The sequence below is a fragment of the Cervus canadensis genome, chromosome 11, assembly GCF_019320065.1.
Source record: "Cervus canadensis isolate Bull #8, Minnesota chromosome 11, ASM1932006v1, whole genome shotgun sequence".
NCBI classification, from domain to species: domain Eukaryota; kingdom Metazoa; phylum Chordata; class Mammalia; order Artiodactyla; family Cervidae; genus Cervus; species Cervus canadensis.
In genome coordinates this window covers 67,659,805-67,673,580 of record NC_057396.1, presented here as the reverse complement: position 1 = coordinate 67,673,580, position 13,776 = coordinate 67,659,805, and the positions used below count along the sequence as shown (strand labels likewise).

Here is a 13,776-nt window from a genome sequence, read left to right as displayed (position 1 = left end):
GGGAGCTGCAGACCTTAAAAGACCTGTATGTGTGTGGTTTAAAGCATTCTGTGGATACAGCTAATTACCCTCTATTACCAGGTATTCTCAGTAGCTCAAACTTGAAATGCCATTAGATAATTTGCCATATGAACACATTCTAAGGGCTAAACATTGGGAGGAGGGTGTGGAATGCATGGGTCAGCATATGGAGGTGAACAAAGGAATGGTCCCTGCTCTCAAGGAGTTAAAAAGTTCTGTAGGAGACTTCTGTCTGGTACACAAATAACTGTAATGGCAAGTCACAGGAGCTGAAGGAGAGACACAGGTGGAATGACTGCTCATCACTGCTTGTGATTAAGGGGTTAGGCAAGGCACATGGCAGAAGTGGGCCTTGAAGGATGGGCAAGATTAGGATTTTTATTCAGGGAGGGAAAGCGTGCAGGAGGGAAAGTCATGGGGAAAACTACTGAGAACGATACGCGCAAACACACGGAACCCGCAGAGCAGGCTGTATGTGGCAGAACACACAGGCTGTCCATGACAGTGCCATCGCATGTCACGTGTCACGGTGTGGTACAACTTCTTCTGACGCTGCAAAAGAGAGAATGATATTAAAGTCTCTCTGTTGTCAGCTTAAGTTAAGCACCCCTATTTGAGTCAACCACAGACTCTTGTAGTAAGTTGGCTTCATTCAATTCTTAATGCCTAGAATAAGGCCTATACACAGAGGGTAGGGATGAGGGAACAGGGGAGGGCTTAGGAAATTTCCCAGCTACTCACCACCTTTGTGGTTTATATTTACTTCTCCTTTCTCATGCTGAAAGTGTTTAGTTACCTGCTGGTGTCAAGGGAAAAAATCTAGTAAAAAAATCAACAGATCTTAACTCTGGTCCTCTTCCTCATAATACAAATGGAGGCACAGAGATAGGCAAAATGGGAAAGGGACCTACCATTAGAAGCCCTTGTTGCTTCCATATGGCCAAATGCACTCACTATAAATCAAGTGTAAAGCATTAGAAAAATAAATGATACTGTTTGCTTTTGCTTTATGTCACCAAATGAAATTGGCCTGGAGGCATTCACCTCAGTTGCCACTTTGCACATAATAACATAGTTTCCAGGACTCTGCTCTTTCCCAATTTTTTAACATTTATGGTTTTTAGGCAGTGTACAGTGAAAGATGGTGACTTGTTTGGTTACATTTTCCTATAGTGGTATTTCATGTCATCAAGAGAAACTGGCTGTATTATCACAAGTGTATTAGGAATCAGAAGACTTGATTAACACCACACACCCCGTCAGCTGCTACTACTCCTTCTCCTAAAATGTGATATGCTTTCTTTTTTTTAAAAATAATCATCACTTTGGATATTTGTGATCTGACTGGGTTATTAAGTAATGCCTGACAGCTAAAGCGGTTTAAACTGCTTTGAGAGTAGCAAATTTTGAATGTCAAATTTAGATTTGTTGTTATAAAAATCAACTAAGTGAGAAGAGAAATCCAAAGCTGTTATTTTCAACAGCTAAGAATTCTGATTTAAATTTCTCCTGTATTTTAAATGTCATAATTAAATAAACTTTGATGGTTAAGAAAAAGTAACAGATTACTGAGATTTTCTTGGTCAAAGAGCACAACAGTTTAGTATGAAACAAACTCAACTACTAGTAATAACTAACAATGAAAGAAAAAAAGGGAGGAAAAACCCAAACCAGCACATGTATGACCACATACATGTACATGCCAGGTTTCCTCAGTCATGAGAATTTTAAATCTCACCAGTGCTCTTTGCTAGTGATTATCAGGCCCAACCACTGTATTTCCATTAGGCCATGGAACTGAGTTAAAAAAAAAATCATTCAATGATTATATTTGTAAAGGGGTTTAAGTATGTGGTACTCACTGTTTTAAACAAGAACTCCAAAACGGGTGAAAAGTGAAAGTTGCTCAGTCATGTCCGACTCTGCGACCCCATGGAATAGTCCATGGAATTTGCCAGGTCAGAATACTGGAGTGGGTAGCCTTTCACTTCTCGAGGGGATCTTCCCAACCCAGGGATTGAACCCAGGTCTCCCACATTGTGGGCGGATTCTTTACCAGCTGAGCCACCAGAGTAATTCATTTCAACTAGTTGGTTCACAATGTACAGAAAGAATTTTCTGGGGTATCGGTCACTAAAAAAAAAAAAAAAAAAAGCCCACTCTAACGTAGCGTGGATTTGTAGTATGTGTGAGAGAGACAGAGAGGGAGAGAAAGTTCTGCCAACTAGAATAATTTTTTGAATGGGGAAGAGTCATGCAAATGCTTGCTATATGAGATAGCAAAGCTTAATGTCACAAACCGAAATAGCTCCAAAAACATCTGCTACCATGCATGGATACTGAAGATGTAAAAAGAAAGATAGCATCCAGTGAACGTGCCTAACTTCCTTCACACAAAGTATTCATAACTAGATGTTAGCCCCCTTTGGCTCCTATCAGGAGACACGTACAACTGCAGTAACAAACCACATCAAACACATCTCGTTCAGTAATTAACGAGGGCTGGATACAACAGACCCCATCCTGCTCAGCCATTCTTCTTGCTGGTGTGTACCATCACTGTGACATCAGTGATGTGAGTGTTGGAAAAAGTTCCTGATGCAGAACGGGGCCTAAACACAAAGAGTGATGTCTCAGTAGAACTTTCCAACCTTATCTGCAGAGAAGCGATCACAAAATATGAAGAACAATGTCTTCCAATGGGTTATTTCCACACTACATACACAGCAGAAAGGAGGAAGACTTAATTTACATGATCTAGACTTAATTCACAAACTCAAAAATATAACTCACTTTCTTTTGGACATGCAAGATAGTCACCCTAATGCTGGCAAAGACCATTTGCACACCTGAAGTTGTTACAAACTCTGTAACTCAGAGAGATTATCTTAATAAATTTGTAACTTCTTATCTTTAAAGAGAAGCATTCTATAACTGAGTGACAAGCTGCAGTGCGAAGCTGACCTCAGTAAGTGCTCCTGCAGTGTCTAAAGTAACCGCGTAGTTGCTGCTCTCTGGAGCAACACAGCCAAGCTGCAGTGACTCAGCTCCCACAGTCCCAGAGACAGAATAAAACCACTTTCCCTGTGTTTATTACATACAGGGGCTTAGAATACCCTCCTGACAAATGCCTTACTTCTTCATGAACCCGCCAAATTTTTTGATTTTTTTCACTTACTTTCTCATGTTTCTATAGCAAGTGAATTTTTTAAAAGTCTTTCTTCAGTTCAGTTCAGTCACTCAGTCTTTGTGGCCCCATGAACCGCAGCACGCCAGGCCTCCCTGTCCCTCACCAACTCCCAGAGTTTATTCAAACTCATGTCCATTGAGTCGGTGATGCCATCCAACCTTCTCATCCTCTGTCATCCCCTTCTCCTCCCGCCTTCAAGCTTTCCCAGCATCACGGTCTTTTCAAATGAGTCAGCTCTTTGCATCAGGTGGCCAGAGTATTGGAGTTATCAGCTTCAACATCAGTCCTTCCAATGAACATTCAGGATTGATTTCCTTTAGGATGGACTGGTTGGATCTCCTCGCAGTCCAAGGGACTCTCCAGAGTCTTCTCCAACACCACAGTTCAAAAGCATCAATTCTTTGGCACTCAACTTTCTTTATAGTCCAACTCTCACATCCATACATGACTACTAGAAAAATCATAGCGTTGACTAGACGGACCTTTGTTGGCAAAGTAATGTCTCTGCTTTTTAATATGCTGTCTAGGTTGGTCATAACTTTTCTTCCAAGGAGTAAGCATGTTTTTATTTCATGGCTGCAGTCACCACTACTATTTACATGTTATCTAAAGAATGATTCTTGGTATCATTAACTATTTGCTTTAAAGTTATTTTAGTTACACAGTGACAGGACGAAACACAAGTTACATAGTTTAGAATCATGCCATTAACTCCAAAATTAATCCAACTGTATACAGAAGGCTCACTTTAATATTTCTATTATCCTAGAATTTATTCTTGTTTTAGTATAGATATCTTGCTATTGTACAGAAAATACTTTTTGATAAACTGAGATCACCAAATGATTTTCTAAACTGTTAAACTCAGAGGTTCTCACACTATTCACTCATCCATTACTGCTGTAATTTTTCCATAGGTACCAGTACCTTTATTTATGCAATGTTTTTCTTTAAATAGACTCACTGTTTAATCTTACAATAATTTATGTTAAAAGGGAAAATAAGTATCACTTTTCAGGAATGACAGGTTTGATGTGCTGGTTATATAATTCTTCCAATACCAATTAGAATAAGTCACGAATACTAAAATTAAAAAATGTTACTCAATGCCACCTAATAGCTTGTGCACTCTGGTGGTATCTGTACCATATTTTAGGAACCAATACAGAGCATACTGTTAATTTCTTTTTCCTTCTCAAACCCTCTGTTCCTCTGACCTTCAAGACCCAGCTCCCTCTTGGTTCTCCCAGGCCCCTCTCTTTACTCCCTCTTTCCCTGGCTCTGCTCCTTAAATGTTAGTATTTTCTAAGACTCTATTCTTGGACTTTTCTTCTCACCATGAACCTCCTGACGGAACCAGTGGCATCTCGGAATGAACACATCTACCACTGAACTTATTTTTCAGCCCTACATCAATGCATGGATAATTTCTTTTCCACATTCCTCCTCTTAATTAATGACACTGACAATTATCCAGTTGTCAAAAATTCTCTAAATTCAATTAGAAACCTCTAAAGTCAATTCACATTTTTTAGTCTACTGTTTTCAGCCATTCCTCTCTCAATGTTATCTCCAATTTCCTCTGCCCCTCTTCATACTCATCTGACAACTGGCCTCTTATTCCACTGAGAAGTAATCAAAGGTCTCACTATACTGACATCTCTACCTATACATTGTACCTTCTCCTATCTAAGGACCACCTCTATGCTACCTTTGTGCCTTGGATCCCATCCCCTTCTGTTTATTCAAGAGCTTTGCTTTTATAATTTTTTCTGCATCTTCAATTACTTCCTCTTTACTGGATCACTCCTGCAGGAACACAATGCAGTACCTCTTATTTTCAGAACAACAAAACCAAAACCAAGTATCTTCGACCCTACATCTCCGTCCAGCAACCACCCCATTTTTCTGCTCCTCCCCACAGCAAAACTGCTTGGAAAGGGTGCTAGCCATCTTCACTTCCTCATCTCCTCCACAAACCATTAAACAAAAACTTTTAGAAGACTGCCAGTGACCTCTGTGTTCCAAAATCCAACACTTTACTCTGTCTTAATCCAACTCAAGCTCTTAGGATACGCCCACGTAACATAAGAATGATGATAATATAATTAACCACACCCTGAAACACTTTCTTCACTTGGCTTCTGAACAGAATACTTGCCTGGTTTTCTTATCTTACTGGCTACTCCTATACTGTTCTTCCTCTTCCTGATCACTAAATGTTAGCTGGAATGCCTAGTAATGAATCATCGATATGCTTTCCTTTTTATACTAATCACTGAGGTAACTTCATCCAATTCTGTGATTTTAACAACATTCATAGGTCCATGGCTCACAAACTTTCCTCTCTCGCCTGGGCTCTTCCTTGGCCACAACGACAGCTGTGTATAGCAACGGAGAAGCGGTAGCTATACACCCAACTGCCTGTCCAACACCATCGCTTAAACATTCAGTAGGCAGCTGAGACTTAACGTGTTTAAGACCAAACTTCTTTTTCTGCCTAAGCCGGCTCCTCCCTCAGACTTGACGGTCTCATTAAAAAGTACCCCAAGCACAGCTACCACATCTTCTGTGCGAAACCCAAGGTTACACAGCAATCTAGGGATGCAAAATTCAGAAGCGAACAAAGTGACATGCTAAACTGAAAGGGGCCATTTTAGGTGTGTTTTTAGGGCTCATTATGACTGTCCCCCATAATACAGCTCAGATCCATGTTTTATATAGGGATGTATGTATCTCTTCTGACGGGTGATACAAGAAGTGCAGTGATTATACTACTTGCATAAAATGACTCAAGAATCTACAAATATGAATTCTTTCAGTCTTAGAAGTGCACTAGTTTATGACCTGGGGATAAAAGAATTATGCATGAGGCCTTGGACGGCAGAGGACTCAGATTTCAGTCTCTGTGCTACCAATGACTGGCTCTCTGACTTGACTAAATCATCAGCTTTGCTTCTCAATTCATAAGAAGGGGACTTTCTTATCCTCCCTGGCACCATCACATAGATACAAAGGACTGTTTGGTAACCAAATAATTAAAGCCTTTTAAGTAAAGAAATATAAAAATTTAGATACATTAAAAACTTTGTGTTTCAGACTGTATCTTTCTTTCTTTTTTAGAGCATATATCTTCACTAACTCTCATCAAGAATGTGATAAAGCAAAGGTCCTTAATTGCTGATAGCATATCTCGGATAGTCCACAGGAGGGCAGCAAAATGCAGGATTTCTTTTTCTTCAAATTCTGAACTCTATGTAAAATTGCTTTAAGCTACAAGATACATAAATCTATAGAAATTTAGGTAGAACACAGGCTAAAACTAGCAGGCAATGGAACAAGTTATCAAAGGAGATAAGATTTAGGTAAATAGTAAAGAGATGCTAAAATACAGAAACACTGTAAAGACAACACAGGATAATTCTTTCACACACTGGAAAAGGTATTACAGCTCATGTAGGGACGTCCCTGGTGGTCCAGGGGTTAAGACTTCGCCTTCCAATGCAGGGGGTGCTGATCCCTGGTGGGGCAGCTAAGAGCCCACATGCCTCACCACCAAAAAGCCAAAACATAAAACAGAAGCAATATTGTAACAAATTCAATAAAGATTTAAAATGGTCTACATCAAAAAATAAAAAGCTTAAAAAAAAATCATGTACATGATTTGGAAATTCTATTTTTTTTTCTATAATGGAACATGCTTTCAAATACATATTATAGAGAAACATATATAAAAATTCTAAGTATACTTAGTTAAATACTAAAGTCTGAGTTCTGTATAATATTTATTCCTTTTTCTGAAGATCCAGGCCAACAATTTTAAGTAGGCATGTGTCTCAGTAAATTAAGAAAAGATGAACACTCAGAAATTAGGGGCTGATGTTTACATTATATTCAGCTAATAACAATGCCATTGTTAGTGGCATACTTATAAGTATGTAATGAAGTCTAATAAACATAACCTACTGTGGAAAATTCTGAAAGAGATGGGAATACCAGACCATCTGACCTGCCTCTTGAGAAACCTATATGCAGGACGAAGCAACAGAATTGGACATGGAACAACAGACTGGTTCCAAATAGGAAAAGGAGTATGTCAAGGCTGTATATTGTCACCCTGCTTATTTAACTTATATGCAGAGTACATCATGAGAAACGCTGGGCTAGATGAAGCACAACCTGGAATCAAGATTGCCGGGAGAAATATCAATAATCTCAGATATGCAGATGACACCACCCTTATGGCAGAAAGTGAAGAGGCACTAAAAAGCCTCTTGGTGAAAGTGAAAGAGGAGAGTGAAAAAATTGGCTTAAAGCTCAACATTCAGAAAACTAAGATCATGGCATCTGTTCCCATCACTTCATGGGAAATAGATGGGCAAACAGTGGAAACAGTGTCAGATTTTATTTTTTTGGGCTCCAAAATCACTGCAGATGGTGACTGCAGCCATGAAATTAAAAGACACTTGCTCTTGGAAAGAAAGTTATGACCAACCTAGATAGCATATTAAAAAGCAGAGATATTACTTTGCCAACAAAGGTCCGTCTAGTCAAGGCTATGGTTTTTTCAGTGGTCATGTATGGATGTGAGAGTTGAACAATAAAGAAAGCTGAGTGCAGAAGAACTGATGCTTTTGAACTGTGGTGTTGGAGAAGACTCTTGAGAGTCCCTTGGACTGCAAGGAGATCCAACCAGTCCATCCTAAAGGAGATCAGTCCTGGGTGTTCACTGGAAGGCCTGATGCTGAAGCTGAAATTCCAATACTTTGGCCACCTCATGCGAAGAGCTGACTCACTGGAAAAGACCCTGATGCTGGGAGGGATTGGGGGCAGGAGGAGAAGGGGATGACAGAGGATGAGATGGTTGGAAGGCATCACTGACTCGATGGACATGTGTTTGAGTAAACTCGGCGAGTTTGTGATGGACAGGGAAGCCCAGCGTGCTGCAATTCATGGGGTTGCAGAGTCGGACACGACTGAGCAACTGAACTTAACTGAACTGAACTGAACCATTGGTCTTATGTTTTCTAGTGTAAGAAAAACAATACTGAATGAAGAATACTAAAAATAAAGTAAAATTATGCATATCAGAGATATAATAACAGAAAAATATATATTGCTTAAGTAGTAGAAAACATCTTTGTTAGATATAACTTTTTAATTTTCAAATTAGTGAAGCTGAAGAATGAAAGTATTTAGAAGTTTGGAATAATAAATATGTGGAAAATCCACTATCATAAATATTACAGATACAATATTCACATTTTGCTTATACTGCTATTAAAATTATTTTCCATCTTTCATCTTTAGAGAAGATAATAATTACTGCTTCATGAAAGTTCATTTTCTGTGAGACACTGTTATTTTCACTTTTTTTTACAAAAGTCCTTTTATAGGGTTGAGCACTCAAGAGAACTTCCTTATATTCAAAAGCATGATAAGTTTGACAGATTCCATTTTACTTTTAAAAAGGCCAAGCATGCTGTTACTGGACTTCCCTGGTGGCTCGGACGGTAAAGCGTCTGCCTACAGTGCGGGAGACCCGAGTTCGATCCCTGGGTCGGGAAGACCTCCTGGAGAAGGACATGGAAATCCAGTCTAGTACTTTTGCCTGGAAAATCCCATGGATGGAGGAGCATGGTGGGCTATAGTCCATGGGGTCGCAAAGAGTTGGACACGACTGAGGACCTCATTTCACTTCACTTCACTTCATGCTGTTATTGAAAAGAGTTTGTTCAAGTGGCCAATTCAGTTCTAGTTAAGTTAAACTATAAAATAACAAACCAATAAATGTGGGAAAAAAGTATGTATTTCTAAACTGGCAAAATAAATTGCTTAATCAAAGCTGGAGGCACTAGCTTCTGTATCACGGTCAACTTGAGGGTGGACAATTAAAAAAACCAATCTATATGTTTTCCTTTCCAGGATCCTTGAAACTGTAATGCTAATATAAAATACCTATAAAAGACAAGGCTTTACTAAATGGTATTCAAAGGAAAGAGACACGACGATGATAAGCAGTTAATATAAGAACACATGCAACTAATAAATGGCAGCAAATAAGATGACTTCTAGATTAATCAAAGTTTGGGAAAACTGTCAGATAAGTGATTCTTCACTAAATGTCACACTGTTAGCTATAAAGTCTTTAGAAGCAGGAAAACTGTGTGAACATAATGATAATGTACTTTTAAGCAGAATGAATCAATATTCAAAGCTAAATATATTACCTGTGCACATATTACAAAATATACACGCTGAAAATCTGTGTGAAAAATGTCCATGATTATATATGAAAAGCAATAAAATACTTGCTGATATTGAAAGACTGCTGATAATTTTACCATTTAGTTCATACTACCCAAGACATTATACACTACATTACACTTGCCAGAAAAAGTGTCTCATGTGGATCTTTAAAGAAAATGATTTGTGGAAAATTAATAATAGTGGTCAGAAAAACAGTTTTTTAAATGTTTTCCAAGAGTACTTAACTATTTTTGATCTTGAAAAACTTATCTGAAAAGCTTTCAGATTGGTAGCTTTTCAAATAGACTTTCATAAGAGAATTTTTTAGGTTGGGAAAGGGTGAAAAAGGGCAGCTTAAATTCTTATCCCAAAAAACCCAATTACAATACAAATTCCTTCGTTATTATATGGAAATAGAATCACAAGTCTTGCTGTCTCAGGAGACCTTGGTATAGTCATAGTAAAACCTTTGGACAGATAATATGTCAAACAAGTAAGATAACTTAAGATTCTTTCAATACTGCAAAAATGAAAAAGTAAAGGATAGACAGAATCATTTGAAGGTAAAGAAATGCTAATCATTACTCAGAGATTTTGCCTTCTTTTTCATCAAGCATTTAGTAAAGCTCAGAGATGACTGGAGTAAATGCAACTGTTAGGTTTTAAAACATAAGAAGTTTATCATTTTGATTAGAGGTGTTTGCACCTTTCAAATTTCAGCTTTTCAATGGAACTTGGCAAAGCAACCATCAATAAATAGGATTACTGTGGAAACAAGTAATACAAAAACACTGTCAAAGAAAAATTTAACACTGAAATTAGATCAGTATTATTAATGAGTTTTTAAACTTAGAAAATGCTACAGCATACATTTTCATTAAGGGTAACAGTATTTTTTTAGGAGTTAGCAGACACTGGATTCTTTTCTAAACCAATTAACTGCAATGTAAAAAGGTCTATTTTTTTTAATTAGAAAATTTTTTTAAACGGGCTCTCTCTGAAAGAATTAAAAACGGTATTCTCTCTTCCCAAGTCAAATTATTCTATTTTATTGTTATTGTATTGGATCCAATAATATTCTTGGACTAAACTGGACTATCATATACTACAATTCTGAGAAAGATCTGTTTCAAGTTAACAGTTTCCTGAACTAGTTGAGACCATGTTCTGGGGGAAAATGCTCAAGACAACTCAATTTCCTCTCTTGACATCAGTGACATAAAATAATAATGAATCTCAAAAAACTAAAATACTGGACTTTCCTGTGGTCCAGTGGTTGAGCCTCCATGCTTCCACTTCAGGGAGCATGGGTTCGATCCCCGGTTGGGAAAGATCTACATACTGTTTGTTCAAGGTGGCAAAAAAAAAAAAAAAAAAGAAAGAAACTAAAATACTAAGAAAAGAAAAGGCTTTTAGGAAAGTTATCACTATATACATATAAAACCCTTCTCCCCAGTAACAGAAAAGAATCAAGAGAGGTGAGGGAGATGAGAGTAAGTAAAGAAAACAGGAAATAATCTATTAATATAAGCAGCTCATTGAAAAAAGTGAAAATTTGTTTATAAGGCAGTCCTTGCATGACCACAAAATTTTAAAAATCACAACTTATTTTCTAGTATGACGCAAGAAGATTCTTAACCTTTTGAGTCATATTTTGCATTCATCATGAATTTCTAATGGCTTACTTTTACTTAAGACCTACTCTGTGAAAATAATCTCATTTAGTTCTCCCCCAAAGTATATGAGATTCTACTCTTTCGTTTTATAGATTAGGACACACTTTACTGAGAATAGAAAGACAGTAATGGCAGAAGCAGGGCTCCAACGTGAATCTGTATGACTCTAGCACTAGCCACTGCACTGTACTGCCTGCTAAAACAGTGCCTCACGCCTTCAACAGTCACATACAAATTCTATTGTAGTTTAGATAGTGCTCAACACTGATCTGCAAGTGAGCTATGGTGTTATGCTGCTGAGAGATTTTTTTTGTTTCTTCACAAGAAAACTGGGCTCTGATATTTAAAATGACTAACTGCCTTCCATTAAAATCCTAAAGCAGTGTAGTAAAGTGAATCAAGAAAATGAATTTGAATGCCAAATCTGGTAATTATTGATGTCTTTTAGACAAGTCACTTAATGAAGTGTGTGTCACTTAAAAAAAATAATCTGATAGAAGGAGCTGGACTAGTCCTCTGGTCAAATACTGGATCTAATTTGAACATTAACAGAGCAACTACTGTGTGCTCTACAAAAGCAAGGTACTGAGGATCCATATGTACATAAACTGCACCACTCGTAATTCAAGTTAAACTCATTTTTTTTCCTTCCCAGTGAAGGTTCAGCAAGTAAATAATCAAATATTGTGGAACTACTATATTCAATATCCTATGATAAGCCACAAATAGAAAAGAATATAAAAAAGAATATATATATGTAAAATTGAATCACTTTGCTATACAGAAAAAATTAATATACCATTGTAAATTAGCTATACTTCAATAAAAAATATTGAAGAAAAAAAATACCATGGAACTCTTAGGGAGTTCTAATTGATAAACCTACAATAACTGAGATACTAACTCAAATACTTCTGACCCAGGTAGATACACTTCTGCACACGCATGTACGTTTATAGGCGTGGTGGTGGAGGGAGAAAGTAGAGGAATGCATAGCGGATACCACTTCACGTCAGGCAACTATTTTAAAGGTGCAGTAAAGGTCCGCCATCAGCTTCACTCAAAGCCAAGGGGCTGTATCGCAGTGAATGAGGATAGAAACACTGCTTCAAATCTCATGACACAGTTTGAATTCATGGCAGAAAAAAAACTTCCTTTGCCATAGGTATCAGTTATTGTAAAACATCAGAGATTTTGAGAGGGAAAAAAAACCTCACGGCTAATCAATCCCAACTGAATAATATACTTTAATCAGCCTTTCTCAAACTAGGGTTCTGGGAGAGAACTAAAGCCAAATGCTCCAGAGTATTTATATAGAAAGCAATGAATTAATTTCTTTTCTATGTATCGAGAATTATGCTAGTTAAGTAAAATCCTTGGGAAAATTAAGAAAATGATTTTCTGTGTTCTGTTGATCAAAACAGGAATCCCAACTGAACTCGTTATCTGGCCGGGATGAACAGCTGCTTACCACTGCAGACAGAAGAGGTGATGTTGTACAGAAAGGGATAAAACTGCATACAGCGGATCAGCTTCAGGCTGTTCTCACACTCGGGGCATTTGGTAGTTAATTTCAAAGCCTGTCTAAACGCCTCAAGTGCCCCACTGATATTCTTCAGAGCAAGGTAAGCATTTCCCAGGCTCAAAAAGGTCAGGGGCTGAAAAGAAAAAAAAGAAAAATCAGCAAAATGTTAATGAATTAATATTTTCTAAGCAATATAAAACCTTTACAGTTGTATGTCTTTTGGCTTTTTTTTAGGGTTATTCTATAAAAGTTACCCCAGCTGTCCATTTTATTCACATCAGCTAATTCTAAACTGTTTAACATAAATTTATTTTTTACCTTTTTACTAAGATAAAAATTACATCAACTGTGTAATGTACATTAGTCTTAACTGTACAGCTGTAAACACCGCTCATCTAAAGATATACAACATTTAGAACATGTCTAGTACCCTGAAAGGCTCCCTTGGGCAACCCCACCCCCAACTCCAGATGTAACCAATGATATGATGCTGTGACTTCTATCACCACAGATTACTGCCACCTGTTCTTGAACGTCACATAAACAGAATCAAACAGCATGTTCCCTTGTGCATATAACATGTACCCTTCTGTAGCTTCTTTTACTCAACCAAACCTGTAAGACTTTTTTTGGGTATACTATATGTTCACTCTTTTTTAAAAAAATTGATGTATGATATATCCACATGTGAATACACCACATTGTTCATCCATTCTCCTACTGATAGGCAGTTACAGGATTGTTTTTGGTTTTTGATCTACCACAGATAAATTTACTATGAAGTGAACATTGTTGTAAATGTCTTCTGATACACATATTACTCATTTTCCTTGGGTATACATTTAGAAGTGGTTCTTAAGATAGGCATACATTTAGTTTTAAGAGATCCAAGCAAATAGTTTTCCAAAATGGACATACAGACTTAATACTCCTACAAGGAAGTGTGAGAATTCACTGACTTGGTATTGTCAGTTTTTAAAATTTAGCTGTTTAAGTGAGATGCTTAAGTGGCACCTCACTGTGATTTTAATTTGCATTTCCTTGATCAGTAATAATATTGAAACATTTTTTATACACTTAGTGGCCATTTTGGTACACTTATTTCTGAAGGGCTG

At 37.4% G+C, this 13,776-nt stretch overlaps 1 protein-coding gene across 2 annotated transcripts in view; it reads right to left on the bottom strand.

Annotated features, from left to right (window-relative positions):
* The window catches only part of TTC17 (tetratricopeptide repeat domain 17), a 112,118-nt gene that overhangs the window by 50,400 nt on the left and 47,942 nt on the right, over positions 1-13,776 (bottom strand). For both annotated transcript variants that reach the window (XM_043482709.1, XM_043482710.1), the window contains exon 16: positions 12,608-12,794. In XM_043482709.1, coding sequence (XP_043338644.1) covers positions 12,608-12,794 — 187 coding nt within the window. The remainder of the gene's footprint in view (positions 1-12,607; positions 12,795-13,776) is intronic.